Here is a 15,365-nt window from a genome sequence, read left to right on the forward strand (position 1 = left end):
TTCCGCGCTTTCCGCACCGCCCCTGCTTTGGCCAATCACACGGCGGCCTGCGCCATAGAAGCCATGCTAAGCTTCAAAATTGCGGCGCCATTTTGATGAGACTTCTGCAGCGTGCTGGTGCGGCTAGTCCTGCATTGTGATGGAGAGCTGCTGATGACATGTGGCTAGGAGTGGCTTACGCACGCCGTGGGGAAGGGATTGGGCAGAGCATATATAGCGTGAAGCCCCCGTTGTGGCTGTGTGAAACGCACCACAATTACCATCGTCTACTACTCGTTTAGTCTAACGTTGTCGCGGTACGGGCCTAGCGCTATCCTGATCTACGAGACGAACGCCACCATGTCATTCGAAACCTACATACAGCGCGCAGACAACTACATCACCAAACAGATCCACAAGTTCGAGCAACAGAGACGCGGAACCAGATCGCCGCCGCGTGCAAATGGATATCACCCAATGCCGGTCCTCCACGGGCAACAGCAAGGCCGGCCGCAGTCTCAAGGTGGCTACCCCGGCAGCCCTGCTCCGCAAGGCGGTGCACCATCAGTGCCACAGGGTTGGATACAGGAGTACGACACAAGGAGCCAACGATGGTACTACATAGAGAAAGCTACGGGAAGAAGTCAATGGGAACCACCGTCTTTCGCCCCGCCGCGCGCCGCTACGTTCCAGCCTGACGTTCGCATGCCCAGTCCATACGAGCGTTTCACCCGGGAAGACGAGCAAAGTCAGCGATGGCGCGAGCGATCCATTTCCCAGCCACAACGGCCAGGGTCTGGTGTAAGTGGACATGGACAGTTCCTCGATCCGAGAGAGAACGAAGGAAGTGGAGGCGGCAGTACAAGCCCAGGTGGCATGCATAACCAGTTGCCACCAGGATCACATTACGATATGAAGACGGGGAAGGTGGTCAGTAGTATGTTCCCGGAGGGTCAGACTCATCACAGCTGGCAACAGGAGATACAGAGGATATGATGTTTGTTAAAGATGCTGGAGGAGGAATCAGAGCGACATACATAATGTCACCGACATGGAGTTCTTGCTTTACGGAAAGGATACCTTCGACGAGTCGATGAGTCCTGGTGTTATGAGTCTTTGATCAAATGTCTGTTGTACAGGCGACTGCGATAGAACTCTTACCGTTGTCACAACACTAGCAACTGTACTGCGCCTTCTGTAACTGAACTTTGGAGATTCTCGTATCCCAAATGATCTCGTAGCCTCATGCCGTAGCTCACAGTTTGGCTGCTCGCCGCGATTGCCCTGTAAAGCTGCCGTCACTTCATCTCGTGGGAGTTTTCAACACACATCTGCTTTGTGAGGATGTAGAAAGCACATTCGGCTGTAAGCAGGCCTCGAATTGACCTAGGAGTCTACATTGCTACTAAACTTTCCATTTGTCTCTTTTAACAACAATGTAGGCTCCAGAGTGAACGAAGTCGTTCAGACGCTCCCAACTATTTCTTTCTCTTTTGTATAGAATACTGCCCAGCAGACCACCGTATCACAACCTAGTAAGCCGAAAGCAGACAATTAAAGCCTCCCATGTCCACATTCGGCATCATAATCGACCCTGAAGGATATGTAGAACGCGGCCAATTTCTTAAGGGATGATTCGTTCTTGAGGGATGGACAAGGTAGAGGCCGGAGACATCGTCCATAGATGTATCCGAATCTGAGTCTATCAACCACCTAAGTGGCTAATACAAGGGCCACTAGTAAACACATATCACTGCCAGTCTCGTTCTAACTGGAATAGGAAGGTCAGAGCATCAGCGGCGGCATGGAGGACTGACACTTTATCAGATCCTGCTAGGCAACAATCGGGATGGGGGGCCTGGGCTCATTCCGATCTGATAAGAGCCCAGATCCGAACTCCGAGCGAACATCGTATATACTGTACGCAAAGCGCGTCACGGTTTATTGGATATATGCAATTCTCGCTGACGATATTCATACATATGTGTCATTCCAAAGACCCTGAGAAAGCTGTCGATGGGATTGTTGGTGGTCCGGCACCGGGCATACTCAAAACTGAGCATCGAGCCCGTGACGGGGAAGACCCGGAGATAACGTCTTGGACCACTGACGATATTAACGACCGCCTGGTGCGGTTGAAGAATGAATACGGAGTATGTTAATGTCTTACTTTGATCAATTCTTGCTAACAAATTAGTCAACATGGGCGTCACCCACGGACACCTCCGATCCTTACAACTGGCAAGCTTCACGCAAGATCACCATGGGAATTATATTCTCTTTCGGCCAGCTGATACCCATAATGTCTGCAAGCATGATTGCACCGTCGCTTCGTGCCATCGCTTCCGATCTCACCATCAGCGCTTCTACTGCACAGATAACCATGTCGGTATACTTCCTTGGCATGGGCATCGCGCCGTTCTTAATCGCAAGCGCCAGTGAGATATGGGGAAGGAAGCCAATCTGGCTGATATGTAACGCTTGGTACGTGGCCTGGAACACACTTTGTCCTGTGGGAAGGAACACTGGCTTGATGATCGTTGGGAGGTTTATGACCGGAGCTGGTGCGAGTGTGGGCGTAACGGTAAGTGATAAGACTTATTAACGCCGACATGACAATGACTAATTATCCGCAGCTCAATGGACCAGTCATGGCAGATATGTATGGCGAGAACGAACGCGGCAAATCCCTGGCCATGGTGACGCTACTGCCCTTCCTTGGTCCTGCTCTCGGACCAATCATCGGTGGTCTTGTTACCCATTCCCTCCATTGGTCGTGGGTCTTTTGGATCATGAGTGCTTTCAACGCAGTAGTCCTAATCGTTGGATTCTTCTTGATTCGCGAATCATACACACCAGTCTTGCTCCGTCGCAAAGCCTTAGCCGAGGGTGGTAACGTCCCAACCACCAAAGCTGAGCGTGCTCGCATTGCGCAGAACCTCCTGCGTCCAATCCGCATCTTTATGACAAGGCCTATCACCTGGCTTATCTCACTGACCGCGACGTTGTCTTTTGCCGTCTATACACTCATGCTCGCTACTTACGCGTCGCTGTGGATCGACAAATACGGTCAATCTGAGCTTGTCGGCAGCTTACATTATCTCTCGGTTGCAATAGGCTCGACCCTATGTGGTCAACTGGGCGGCCGCATCATGGACTGGTCGTATCGAAGACAAGCTAAACGGACTGATGGAAAAGGCGTGCCTGAGTTCCGCATCCCCTACATGGTTCCAGGAATGATCATCATGCCAGCCGGTCTCTTCTGGTATGGGTGGTCGGCCGAGCGCACACTCCACTGGGTGATGGTCGATTTCGGTGTTGTTATCTTCACGCTGGGTAGCTTCATCGTGAACCAAGCAAGCATCGCATACCAGATTGAGGAGTTTGGCCAGTTCGCAGCTTCCTCTGGTGCAGCAATTCGTTCTGTTTCGTATGGCCTCGCATTTGTCTTTCCGGTTTTTGCGCCCGACATGTACAACAGTCTGGGATATGGTTGGGGTAACAGCGCATTGGGTTTCGCCTCGATTGGTTTGGGATTACCAGCAAGTGCTGTGCTGTGGTTTTGGGGCGGTAGGATAAGAGCTGTTGGCAAGTCAAGCTGAGCACAGCGATCAACTACACATGTCAATAGAGCATGGGGGTTTAATTGAGGATGTTTAAAAACGGCTAGTTTGAACGAAACCTGGACTGTAAGATACTTAGGTAGAGTTGGAGAGAGTGCGTGATCAAAACGAACGCGTCGCAAGGTCCGCTAGCCATGACGTCATTGCCGCATTGACCCACGCCACGCTTGAGCACCTGCAACTTCGAAATCTCGCCCAGGGGGAGGCCTTCTACTGCACCATCGTCGAGTTCCTGATAATCGACCTTGACAATTCCGTTCTCTCCGTGACCCGTGTCAGCATATTCGGGGTGCACAGCCGCTACTCTGGCGAAGATGATGAGCTTGAGAATATCTTCGCCGCTATTGCCGCTCACCCTCGCCCGGCTCCCAGGTCCCAACCTTGGAAGCCACGGTTGTTTAACGTTCTCTTGCGCGTCTCTCTCCCAGCTTTCCAATTCGTGGTCATGTCGAACATATTCCGCATCGATCTCGGAAGCAACCGTCTCGCCATCAAAAATGTTTCCGTGATCTAGCTGGAGAGAGTATAACTTGAGTACCAGAGAGAGCACGCTGTTGAGTTTGCCCGACAACGTGCGGTATACGAATGGGTTGGCCGCAGAATGTAACAGGAAAAGAGAAGCGAAAAAGTTCGGATCGTCGCAGGGCGCGAGCTTGATCAGCGACAGCTGGTACTGGATATCTGTGTAATCGTTGAGGAATGGCGTACCCGTAAGTGGCAGACGCATCAACGGTCGAACGCGATTTACAGCCTTGTTGACACCAGTCTTGTCGTTTGCGATCTTATGTGCCTCGTCCAAGATTTGGCCCCTCCAGTATATGACCATGGTGGGGGAACGTGCGAGAACCGGTGTCTTGAAGAAGTCTTCGTGCGACGCTGCAGCGGCCATGGCATCTTCGTAATCTGACCGTAACGTCTCATAGGATGTTATTACCACATCAACTGCGGCAAGCTCGTCTGCAGTATGCGCTGTGGAGTGGTACCACGACTGGTGTCCATGGTATACAATGACACTTGGAGGGTTTTCCAAGTGCACCTGGAGCTCCTTCTCCCATAAGGGAATGAGATCGACTTGGACAACGATCAGAAACCCTCCTTGTATGCTCACTTTGCGGTCAAACTCATGCGAATCATGCCCTTCGTCCAAAGTTGTCTTGTCAATCAAGGACCAATCACGCCCATGCATGGCAAAGTCTTGCTTCAAGACGGCGTACAATCCTACGGCTACCAGCGTCTTGCCAATACCCATGCCGTATGCCACAATGGTTCCATGATGGCATGCCTGCAATCTCTGGAGGGCCCTATGGATAGCATGGCGTTGATGTGGGTCGAGAACGATGGGCTCTTTCGCATTGGTAAGCTCCGATGGTGTTGCAAAACCCATCCCCGACTCCGTTGTGTGATCATCTGATCCAACCCGAAGCCCTTCCTGTATCAGACTCCACAGCAAGTCATACTGACTTTTCAGAAGTGCGGGACTCACGTCCTTTGCCTCTTTCGTCTTCTTGTTCTTGTTCTTGCGCTTCCTCTTCGAAGGCTTCTGTTCGTCATCTTCTTTGGGGGCGATATATGCCTCAATGTTCTTTCTCCTCCACGTTGGGTTCAACCCTCCAGTCTCATGGACCATGTTCAAGAGCCTGTTTCGGGTATTGGATGGCGGTGGGGCAGCGTCATCGAAGTCTTGGAAAGGTCGCACTCTGAGCGGGTTCCTCCGCTTAAAGTCTGGCGGAAGCATGGTGATGGGTTAACCAACACTGAATACTCCCCGGGTAGATTTATGTGGCAACACCCACATGCGATCTCAACCTGTATCTTCTCCAGTCTTTGACGATGACTGCTTGTGACCTTGGCTAGGCTCTATGTATCCTTCAGGGTTGTTTATGATATCGAGGGCGGTTGTGGAAGCTTGGATTGACTGCTCTCGGCGATCAAGCTGGGTAACCTCAAAGGGTTAACAGATGCACGAATACGCCCAGAATTAGTAAGAGTGCTGAATAAATGCTGCCCATAATTCCCTGTAGTCGATACGGATGCGCTTGACTTGATGCGCCAAAGGTTGGGGCAGTTGTCGACGTAGTCGGTAGGTTAACTGCCAGCTCGGGAATCTCGGGAAGAGCTGTCTGAAACCGATCTCGGTTGCAGCCTTGTCGTTCTTCTCCGCGGCCTTGCACAGCTCTCCAAGCTCGGTCCACAGGGGACCAGCAGTGGCTTGGAAGTCAACATCGCAGGCTTCGACGTCGTTCTCTAGGACCTCGAGCATCGCTTGCGAGGTTAACTGCCGATCGTTAGCGAGACTGGTTGTAAGCAACTTCTGATGTGTGTTTACCTTGCGAGCATTCTGGCGCTCGACGCAGTTGGCGAGTTCCTTCACCTTTTGAAGCATCTTGTTGGGGGTCTTCTTGTTGGGCATGCCGTCTTTAATGGCCTTGATGTTGTCCTTGTGCGTCTCGATGTTTGCGCGCAACTTCTGGTTCTTCTTCTTGAGTCGGAGTACGTCTCCCTTACAATTCCGACAAGTCAGAATTGAATGTTGGGTTCGGGTTATCTTCTTGATGATTTTGGGTGTTTCCTTAGTTGGCTGCGGAGGAAGAGAGAATGTCGCGTTTGTGGGAGGCTTTGGTGGTTTATTAAGTGTCGAGCTGGGCCCGACTATCCTCTGGAGCTGATCGAGGATTGTTGTAGCGATATCTAGCATTTCGCTGAGGGAGTCGCTAAACGAGAGCAGAGTGGCATGGTGATTTAGGAGTGGGTGTAGGAGGCGGAGCGCACGGTTAATAAGCGTTGTTGCTTGTTTTGCGTAGTTGTTTTCTGTTGCCAGTTTGTATTACGGTTGTCGCTTTGATTTGAATAACATTGTAAGGAATGCGGAATAGCGCTTGCATATGAAACACTCTTAAGAACCTAGCATATTGACTAGAATAGAGATTGGGCGTTTATAAAGAGAAAGTAAGAAGGCACATAGAACTAGCATGCTGTCTAAGAGCATTAACAGTCTTAGCAAGAGGAAGCGAGTATATTACATGTAATTAGCCTTAATCACGAGACGCTCTCGGTACATCTGTGGATAAGACATCGGAAATCTTAGTTCAAGGCGCACTACGCAATGCCATAGCAGCGTCTGAACCTTTTGTGGCTATGCTGTTATCGTCTCAGACTTTCGTGCTGACCATGGGCTACCCCGAAGAGCTGTCACGATTATTTTACTTCACAAAGCACGTCTTCGAGAATCAGCCTGTGTCAAGACAAGGGCCCTATCCTAAATCGACGACGCATTCTCTTCTTCTTGTATGCCTCAAGCTATACGTTTGTCGCCTACGCAACTCATGAAAATACAGGCAGGAGCCCACAATGATTGCTCTGACTGCTGAGAGCATCTCATACGACGAAGCAGTAAGATAAAAACTGATGCGTCATCATCAAATGCAAACCCCCAAGCCTACCCAATCGCGACCCATCGCACTCAGCATTCCACGCCACCTTCTGCGACCGCGCCAGAACCTCGCCCTACCTCCCGTCGACACCCTCTGCACTGCACCCCGCCCTGTAGCCATCTGCAACTAGCCATCGTGCATCGATTCCACGACACCCATCGCACATGATATTCGTCCGGTACTGGTACCGAAGCGTGGCTTCGCATGCTAAGCCCGCCAACTTCGGGAACTCCGACGATCCCCTAGGCCACAATCAGGCCAAGTGCGCGGGAAGATGGCGTAAGCGAGCTGCCCTGGGATGTAATCCTGGTCTGTCAAGGCGATGCCGAATGCTTGGAACGGGGAATGTGGGATTTGATGCTGGGCGATGCATGATTGCGCGTGGTCTTGTGTGATGGTAGCCGTGTTGTGCGATCGATGGAAAGTTTCCAGTTGCTAATTTTGCGCCATGGGGTTGTGTCGTGGAGAGGCTGCGCTGCGTTGTGATTCGTGAGGAAGCACATTGGCACATGTTCATGCTACTGCTAGAGCCTCCATTACTCCTCACTCAGCCCTGCCTGGTGTATGACGTCCATAGCATTGGAGCCACGCTAAGTTATCTGCCTTACGAACAACCGTTTGGTAAAAGCCCTGGTGCATTGCATCCACGTGCATAATCGGTCGGCTCCGCAGTGTGGGATTCGACGGTGCGGGTTCGATCTGGCCATGTGCCTGTCAAGCTGAAAGCTAGTGCACAACGCTAAAGGCAGTTAGTTCGAAGTACCCATATCGCTCCAGGGTCCACATTCGTTTCTTGATGAGGGGTTGGTTAGTAACAGGCTTGTGTTCGTTTTCGTGTTCATGAGATGGTGTTGACGTGCTTGAAATACCAATAGTGACTAGAATTATTGACATGAAAAGAAGAAAAGAAGACGAAAGAAAGGAAACAACTCAAGAAGGAACTAGGACATGGGGATACAGCCTAAAAGCCGCAATTGACGAAAAAGCGAGAAGAAGAATAGAGGAAACGCCCGAACGACTATCTCTGGTTCAACTTTACCCGAACTGTCCTGTGCTTTTGCCATGCTTCGCCATCACTTCGCATGCATATCTGCCGACCGGTCGCTTGTGCCTTCCAAAAGAGCGTAACATGTCCCATGCACCAAAATGATTCAAGACGCCAACGCCAACGCTAAAATAGGCTATCATCCAGGGCTACCCCAAAGAAACAAAGTGCATGTGCTTCCCAAACCGTGTGACCAGCACTAGAAGAGTAGTATTCGAAAAGCCTGAACAATGAATCGCGATGTGTAGGCATGTCTTGCCACTAGAGACTCGCCGGAGGAGACGTGTGCGGGGAAACGATGAAGAGCGGAGGGCCGAATCCGCTGCAGTATGACGTGGGAGTGAGCGTATTCGTAGGATGTTCGTGATAGTCTCAATCCGATGAAGAGCTCCGGACAGTGCTGTTGGCATCGTGAATGCTTATCGTCGAGTCATGAGTATCTGTTGGATCTGTGCCAGCGAAGGATCTTCATTCAGCCACTTGCCCTGCGAGGCATCTGCGGCGCGCAGCGTGTTTTCGACATAGGCATCGCTGATTGCGAGGAGTTCCTGTAGTCCAATAGTCAGTTTAGAACTTAGTGAGCTAGCATGCAATCTTCCCAGCCTGGTGCTTCTCGTCGCTTCTGAATCCCTCTCCTCCAATCTCGAAGTGGAATAGGGAAATGGCACATTCAACGTACATTTCTCATCGTAGCATCAGCCTGCTGGAGTGCACCCAGATGGCTCGCGTTGGGCCTCTGGCTACGCAAGACGCTGTTGCGGGCGTTCATCCACCGCAAGCCAGCGTGGGCTCGTAGGTAAGCGCGTTGGCATTGGAAGCGTCGCACAGCGGCGTCTGTGATGATGCTAGAACTCGTCAGATTCCTCTTTCGTGCTAGCTGCTGCAGTCCCTCATGAGGGAAACAGGCAGGAGGAAGTGACCTACTTTCTCAGTTGCTGCTTCTCTGCCTCCGGATCCCCTGAGCCCGTGCTGGCACTGCCAGAAAAGGGTGTCTGTAGGATGGCCTGTGCCTCGCTGGTGCATTGTCGTAGCAGAGAGTAACCCTCAAGATAATACTCTTCTGCTGTGGGAGTGGCGCGTAACTGGACGAGGTAGTGTTGGAGGTTGCGGAAGTCGGTCATGATCTCTGCAATGCGCATGGCACGGGCATCGTTGACTATATGTAAGTCAGTCTTTGTGTCTTGATTAGTCGTATGAATTGGGGGTGCTGGGAGGATGAAAATATTTTGCTGGAGTAGGGAGAGCCTTACGACCGTCAGACATGGTAGCTTCGGTTTTTTTGAAATGAAGATCGACTGGCGACAGATTGATGAAGTGGCTAAGAAGAAGTAAGTCGTAGATAGTAGAAGAGAACTAGGCTTGCTGGTGTAGATGGGCCTCAAATCGAGGCGGCGTGGCGAGTATTAAATAGCATGTAGGAGACATGTATTCACGATGATGATGGTGGTGGTAGTGTTCATGAGCAAGGCTCTCGATAGCGTAAGGTAGGAATAGCCATGCGTGCAGGGCTACTCCCGCCGCTACCATAAGGACGTCCCACTTTGGGACGTGAGTAGCTCCCAGCTGTACTAGGGCCCTGGCCTGGTAGACCACTCAGGACCTTGCATCCGGCAGCTCGAGGCTTGTGAAGAGGTGTGAGAATCGGCATAGTAGCATCACCGTCAGTACCAGTCTCCACTACAACGGGATGGCCAAACATGCAGGAACCGTGCGTCTGCATCTAACCATGCCTATTTTTCGATGCTCCGCTACGTTTGCTCTCCAGCTGGAATGAGCAGCGTTGTGCTGGACCTTTTCAGCAGCCCTAAAAGCGCCACATCGAGCGAAGTAGTTTAGCGAGCCAGCCCTGGTAGGCTGCATCGGGTAAGGCATCAAGGCCAAGCTGTGTATCTCAGCCGCAGCATCCACTCTGATTGGACGATGCTTATAATTAGTGGTGCGGTCTTCGCGTGGTTGTCCGCTGAGTATGAACCTGGAAGTGCGTGCCGGCGTAGGGTTGACGTGCGCGCAAAGTCGAACAACGCTCGCGAAAGCCACGGTAAGCCACGGTCAGCCACGCGACGGCTGTGCTGGGCACTCCGACGACTAGGAGCCAGTAGCATGACGTCGATGGAGCAGTTCGCGAGTTATTGCAGACCGTTGCAGCTGAGGCAGTATGGGAATCTGGTGTCATGGGCGAGACCAAGTGGAGTCACGGCTGAACTCACCACATGTTTCTTGTCCCTGGACCGGCCGCTTCGTCACAGTTGCGCTTATGCAGGAGAGTACAGTCTAACGTCTTCATTCATGGTGCTGCTGGAGCACTTTTGACGTCTGAGAGGTCGTATCATGCTATCTGTTGTTATCGTCATGGTTCGTCTCAGTCATACCTCAGCGACCCACATGCCGTTCCAGCTCCACGGCCATTGCTGCCTTCCTTAGTCCTTGTCTGCGATTGACTGTAGTCGTTCATCGATTTCCTCTTCGGTGAGCGCCCTAAAGGCGGAGTCTGTGCCCTCCTGACCGTTGGTCTTGGGGCCTCCTACGATGCCAATCTCCAATTCGTTCTTCTTGAAATCGACCGACAGGACGGTGCTCAAGGCGGTGATGGCCAGCTCGACAACCTCTTCCCAGTTGCCCTCAGCGTGCTCCTTGTTCTTCAGCTTCTTCTCGAGGAAGTTGAGCGCCTCCTGCGTCTTGGGTCCAGAGGCTGTTGCCTTGTAGCCTACGTAGTAGCCAGCTGGATCGCACTTGTAGAGTTGGGGGCCGAATTCAGAGTCGAGGGAGACGAGGGTGGTGGCCACACCGAGCGGTCGCATATAAGCCTGCACGTTGCTTAGCATCCAGTCGCACCTTCTTCATGCATCGCCACTTACGCGCTGTGTGTAGACCTGGCTGATGTTGGCTATCCTCTTGGCCAGTACGTCGCAGGGCATCTCGTAGCCGTACTTGTAGCGGAACTCGGCAGCCTCACCCCGCGCTCTGCTCACGGAGGCTCTCGCATCGGCGATGGATCCGGTCATGACACAGCCGACCGAGGGCGACAGGCGGAAGATGTGGGATACGGAGGAGGGGTCGATGAGCTTGTCCTGTGTACATACGTCAGTACCTCGTGCGGCCCGTCGTGCTTGCCATACGTACAGGCACCTTCTTCTGCGAGATGACTACTGCGCAGTCCTTGCCCCGCACGCCCAATGATGTGATGTTTGCTGCCGTAATCGCCTTGAATGCATACTCTGCATGTCATGTTAGTGGTGGCTCCTCCAGGAAGTCGCGGGGTCTATCGTCGCTTGGGCGGCGTAGATAGCTCGGGATGCGTACCGACTTGGTATAGACGACCTTGGTCCGAGAAGATGGTAATGTGTCTGTCGTAGCCTGCGCTTCCTGTATGACGAGGTCCCTGTTAGCATGTATGCGGCAAACACCAGGTTATAGCTTCGACGCACCAGACATGATGGGCGGTGGTGGATCTGTGTATTTGTAATTGGCGGCTTCAGCTGCAGCAACGGGTTCCGGAGATTTGCGTAAGCTCGGTGGGCGCGGTCTGGGGGTTGAAGGCGAGGTTGTCGGCGTTGGCTGTCACTACACGCGTTGCTTGTGGCCTGGAGCTCTGGGATCGCCGTCACTTGGTCTGTGCCTTCCTAGATCAGCCCCGAAATTCTCTGCCTGCGACCTCTCATTCGACCTTTCCCTCCTGACAGGACGCTCTGCTCCAGCTGATTCGGTCATGCGCGATGCGATTTAACTCTTTGATACAGATATCCATATTCCGCATCTGATCATGGCTAATGTGTTTGAACCGGGCTACATCCCGGCTTGGAGACGGCTAGGGCTCAAACTGAGGCACGAAGAAGAGGCCGAGTCCGGAGACGCCGTACCTGAACATAAAGCACCATCGATCCACCAAACAACTACAGACTGTCGTGCGCAAGCATTGCCATCCCAGAAGCGTGCCGTAAATGGCAAAGACTCAAAGCTTGGCAAACGGAAACACCAACATGAGGCAGCTGAGGATCACCAACAGGATGCCAAGAAGAGTCGGGTTGAGACCACGGAAAGCGACATCAACGGAGCTACTAGTTCCGAATTTCCAGTCGTGACTTTTGATATCGAGCCAGAGGCTCCCACGGAACAGACTCCAGCAACAAACAAGCCCTTCAAAGGAGGAGATCCGAATTATCGAAAGAAGAAAGAGAAGCCAGCCAAACGTCGGAGAGAAGAAAAAGAGGGTGATTCTCAGCCTAAGACGCGTCCCAAGCCAGGCTCCACTCACCCCCCTCACGAGCCAGCGTACGCGACAGCGCGTCCAACTTTACTTGCCTCCACTGAGTTGGACCACGCCAACCCAACCGCCGCCACAACACCACAAAAGCTCCCCAAGAAATCCAGCCGCAAGGAGCCCTCTGACTCACCCCCACTGACAGATGTGAGAAAATCAGTCGCATTCACCCCCGATACCAAACGGTCCGACGGGAACACAGGCCAGGATTATTTCAAAGCCTGGGTTGCCGAACAGAAGGGAACTGGACCCGTCTCCCAGCCACCAGAAGTCTCCAACTTTGTACTCCATTCAATCATTGCTGAGGAGCAGAAGGCGGCGAGGAGGAACGGACAACTAGACAAGAAACCAGCGACAGAAGCAGAACCCAAAGAAGCCACCAGTTCGAAGACCCCAGACGCTGAACCGGAAGAGAAATCGAAACCGCAGCCGAAGCCGACACCACAAGCAGCACCGAAGCCTACGTCGAAGCCTGCCGAGGCTAAATCTACACCTGCATCTGCAGCTCCGCCAAAGGGAAAGAAGAAGGATCCTTCGGTATACATTGCCTATCTCAGGCAGTACCACTACGATCGCGACAACTGGAAGTTCAACAAAGCGAAACAAAACGACGTTGTTGATAACGCCCTAAACATCTTTCGCATCCCTAACGAGCATTCTGAGGCCCTTGTTGAATACATCGCCGGTCTTCAAGGAGCTGGTGTGATCGAACGTCTGCGCGAACGTTGCAGGGCAACAGTAAAAGACATCGACGAGCAAGACGCCCAGATGAATGACGCGGAAGCCAAGAAGGTCGCGCGGGAGGACGCAGAACAGGAGCGCATCCTCAAGGAGCGGAAGAGGAGAAAGACAGAAGGCGACATCACAGACCTTGGAGAACACGAGTACAGTGCCGGATTCATTCGACGTCTGCAAAGGCGACGAGCTGAGGCGCTCCTGAATGCTTTGGGTCGCGCCGAGCCCGTACTGCCAGCAGTGACTCCAAGATCTAGCATCAACCCTTTGATGGAGCATGTGGAGCCAGCGAAGCCTGTTGCACGAAAGCGGAAGCGCAGGACAGAAGTGTCGAGCGATGAGAGCAGTTCGGACAGCAGCGACTCGGACAGTTCAGACTCCGACTCTGATGACAGCAGCGACTCGGATTCTGGATCAGACAACGCGACTTCTGCCAAGAGCGCCAGCAGCTCTAGCAGCGAATCGGGAAGCAGCGACAGTGACAGCGGCAGCGACAGTGATAGCGATAGTGATAGCGATTAGAATGGCGATTGGGGGTTGGAAATAGGAGCAATGGATGGAGTTTACAAGGCATTACAATCCTCTTCTTCTCGTCTTTGCAGTGGATACCTGCAGGCCTGAAAGAGCTATCTTTACTGCCACAACTGTACATATCAAAACGGTTGCAAGGAAACATTTTTGTGGAAAGTCGATACTAGTGGTACTCGGCAGAACAAAATACAAGACGAATGAGATTAAGCATGCGCAGTACATCGTGCCTTCCCGAATAATGCATGTACGATACCCGAAACCGTTAGTGCATCGTCAACATGCAGCAGGTTCCCCGCCTCTTTGCCTCCACAGACGTTTGGTGATTGCCTCATCCATCTTATCAACATCCGTTCCACAGATCATCGTAGGATGCAGCACTGAGAGCGATGGCATTGTCACGCCTGCCCACCGAATTAATCGAGCACATAACCACCTACCTGGACCTCCCAAATAGTCGTTCACTCCGCCTCACAAGCCCGTCTCTGAGCAAACAAACCTCCCATGTATTCAAAGACCGTTTCTTCCGCCAGCACACGCTACAATGGACTGAAGCCGCCTTCATCAGATTACTAGAAATAACATCGCACCCCCACTTCGGCAACGCCATCCAGCACCTCATCGTAGACGCCACACCTCGCCACTCAATCCATCTTTGGCAAGCACAAATACGGATCTCAGAAACAAAGGGCATTGCTACACCATATGGCACCGCATCAGCTACCCGCGATCTCGAAGTACGATATATCGCCGATTACACAGCCTCAGAGGAAGTAGCCAAGTTCTTCAGCGAAACGAGATTCGATCGCAAAAGCCTGGTGACTATTTTCGAACGACTGGAACATCTGGACGTCATCACGTTTGCGTACGATGGCATGCACGTGAAATACGCAAAGTTCTGTACGCGGTATTGCAAGAGCAGCCAGCAGGAGATGTCACGGCCATTTGTCTCCACCATGTCTGCGATTGCGGAATCGAAAGTGCAAGTTCGACGTATTCAGGTGGACAGCGACAAAGCCTTCGGCGCAGTCAGTATCGGCAAGTTGGAGACCCTGGCTCCTTCGCTCCGTTATTTCGACCATGCCTTTGAGAAGCTGAATACGCTGCAATTGCATCTTCGCGATCTACGCTCTTCGGTCTCAGGCTTCGAGATAGACACTACACGCGCGCCGTTCGTGGTACGCTTTCTCGCTAAGGCACGGAATGTAAGAAGACTAGAGTTGAGCTGTTACAGCATCTTGGAAATGGATGTGTTTGGGGAAATGGCACGGCATTGCCACTTTGAGAAGTTGGAAGAGTGTAAACTTTCCGTTATGCGGATCATGAACGGCGACGAGCTACTCACGCTCTTGAAGCCGGCAGAGATTACGCTGAGATTGTTGAGTCTGAGGTACATCATGAATTCAGATCCATATAACACGTGGCGGCACATTTTGAGCCGCGTTGCTAAAGAGGAGGACGTGCTGCCGCGTTTGGATCGTTTGCATTTGGGCTGCTTGATTTCCGATTCTAGGCGCAGGGTTTGGATGAATGAGCTGCAGGTGCAGAGCTTTGCAGGGGATGATTGGCGAGGACATTTGTCTCATGCTCTTGATCAGTACAAGACGAAAGCAGCAGATTCGTCGTGGAGTCTAGGCGCTCTTGCATATCCATTTGTTGGGCTGAGCGTGTGAGATGCAGCTAGGGAGGAAAGTACGCAATGAATTACACGACCTCCATCCGCGCTACAAAGCATCTTTCGGGGTACTTTGCCATGTACATACAAC

At 52.2% G+C, this 15,365-nt stretch overlaps 7 protein-coding genes across 7 annotated transcripts; 3 read left to right on the forward strand and 4 right to left on the reverse strand.

The window, feature by feature from the left end:
* Positions 1 to 2,281: 2,281 nt before the first annotated feature.
* On the forward strand, positions 2,282 to 3,581 carry J4E92_003344 (uncharacterized protein; the record flags this gene model as incomplete). Its single annotated transcript, XM_051494742.1, has 2 exons — positions 2,282 to 2,563; positions 2,616 to 3,581. The coding sequence occupies 2 exons, from the start codon at positions 2,282 to 2,284 to the stop codon at positions 3,579 to 3,581; spliced, it is 1,248 nt and encodes a 415-aa protein (XP_051355035.1).
* A 64-nt stretch (positions 3,582 to 3,645) lies between these two features.
* J4E92_003345 (uncharacterized protein) lies at positions 3,646 to 5,337 on the reverse strand (the record flags this gene model as incomplete). The annotated part of the gene is made up of 1 exon (XM_051494743.1): positions 3,646 to 5,337. The coding sequence occupies one exon, from the start codon at positions 5,335 to 5,337 to the stop codon at positions 3,646 to 3,648; it is 1,692 nt and encodes a 563-aa protein (XP_051355036.1).
* A 243-nt stretch (positions 5,338 to 5,580) lies between these two features.
* J4E92_003346 (uncharacterized protein) lies at positions 5,581 to 6,297 on the reverse strand (the record flags this gene model as incomplete). Its single annotated transcript, XM_051494744.1, has 1 exon — positions 5,581 to 6,297. One exon carries the CDS (start codon positions 6,295 to 6,297, stop codon positions 5,581 to 5,583), a length of 717 nt encoding a protein of 238 aa, XP_051355037.1.
* A 2,200-nt stretch (positions 6,298 to 8,497) lies between these two features.
* Positions 8,498 to 9,777, reverse strand: J4E92_003347 (uncharacterized protein; the record flags this gene model as incomplete). Its single annotated transcript, XM_051494745.1, has 4 exons — positions 8,498 to 8,626; positions 8,758 to 8,923; positions 9,003 to 9,234; positions 9,603 to 9,777. The coding sequence occupies 4 exons, from the start codon at positions 9,775 to 9,777 to the stop codon at positions 8,498 to 8,500; spliced, it is 702 nt and encodes a 233-aa protein (XP_051355038.1).
* A 718-nt stretch (positions 9,778 to 10,495) lies between these two features.
* Positions 10,496 to 11,510, reverse strand: J4E92_003348 (uncharacterized protein; the record flags this gene model as incomplete). Its single annotated transcript, XM_051494746.1, has 5 exons — positions 10,496 to 10,882; positions 10,934 to 11,146; positions 11,199 to 11,293; positions 11,379 to 11,441; positions 11,504 to 11,510. The coding sequence occupies 5 exons, from the start codon at positions 11,508 to 11,510 to the stop codon at positions 10,496 to 10,498; spliced, it is 765 nt and encodes a 254-aa protein (XP_051355039.1).
* Positions 11,511 to 11,838: 328 nt separating this feature from the next.
* J4E92_003349 (uncharacterized protein) lies at positions 11,839 to 13,593 on the forward strand (the record flags this gene model as incomplete). Its single annotated transcript, XM_051494747.1, has 1 exon — positions 11,839 to 13,593. One exon carries the CDS (start codon positions 11,839 to 11,841, stop codon positions 13,591 to 13,593), a length of 1,755 nt encoding a protein of 584 aa, XP_051355040.1.
* A 247-nt stretch (positions 13,594 to 13,840) lies between these two features.
* Positions 13,841 to 15,272, forward strand: J4E92_003350 (uncharacterized protein; the record flags this gene model as incomplete). Its single annotated transcript, XM_051494748.1, has 2 exons — positions 13,841 to 13,846; positions 13,971 to 15,272. The coding sequence occupies 2 exons, from the start codon at positions 13,841 to 13,843 to the stop codon at positions 15,270 to 15,272; spliced, it is 1,308 nt and encodes a 435-aa protein (XP_051355041.1).
* Between the last annotated feature and the right edge of the window lie 93 nt (positions 15,273 to 15,365).

Source organism: Alternaria infectoria (genome assembly GCF_024043175.1).
Source record: "Alternaria infectoria strain BMP 0036 chromosome Unknown scaffold_4, whole genome shotgun sequence".
NCBI classification, from domain to species: Eukaryota; Fungi; Ascomycota; class Dothideomycetes; order Pleosporales; family Pleosporaceae; genus Alternaria; species Alternaria infectoria.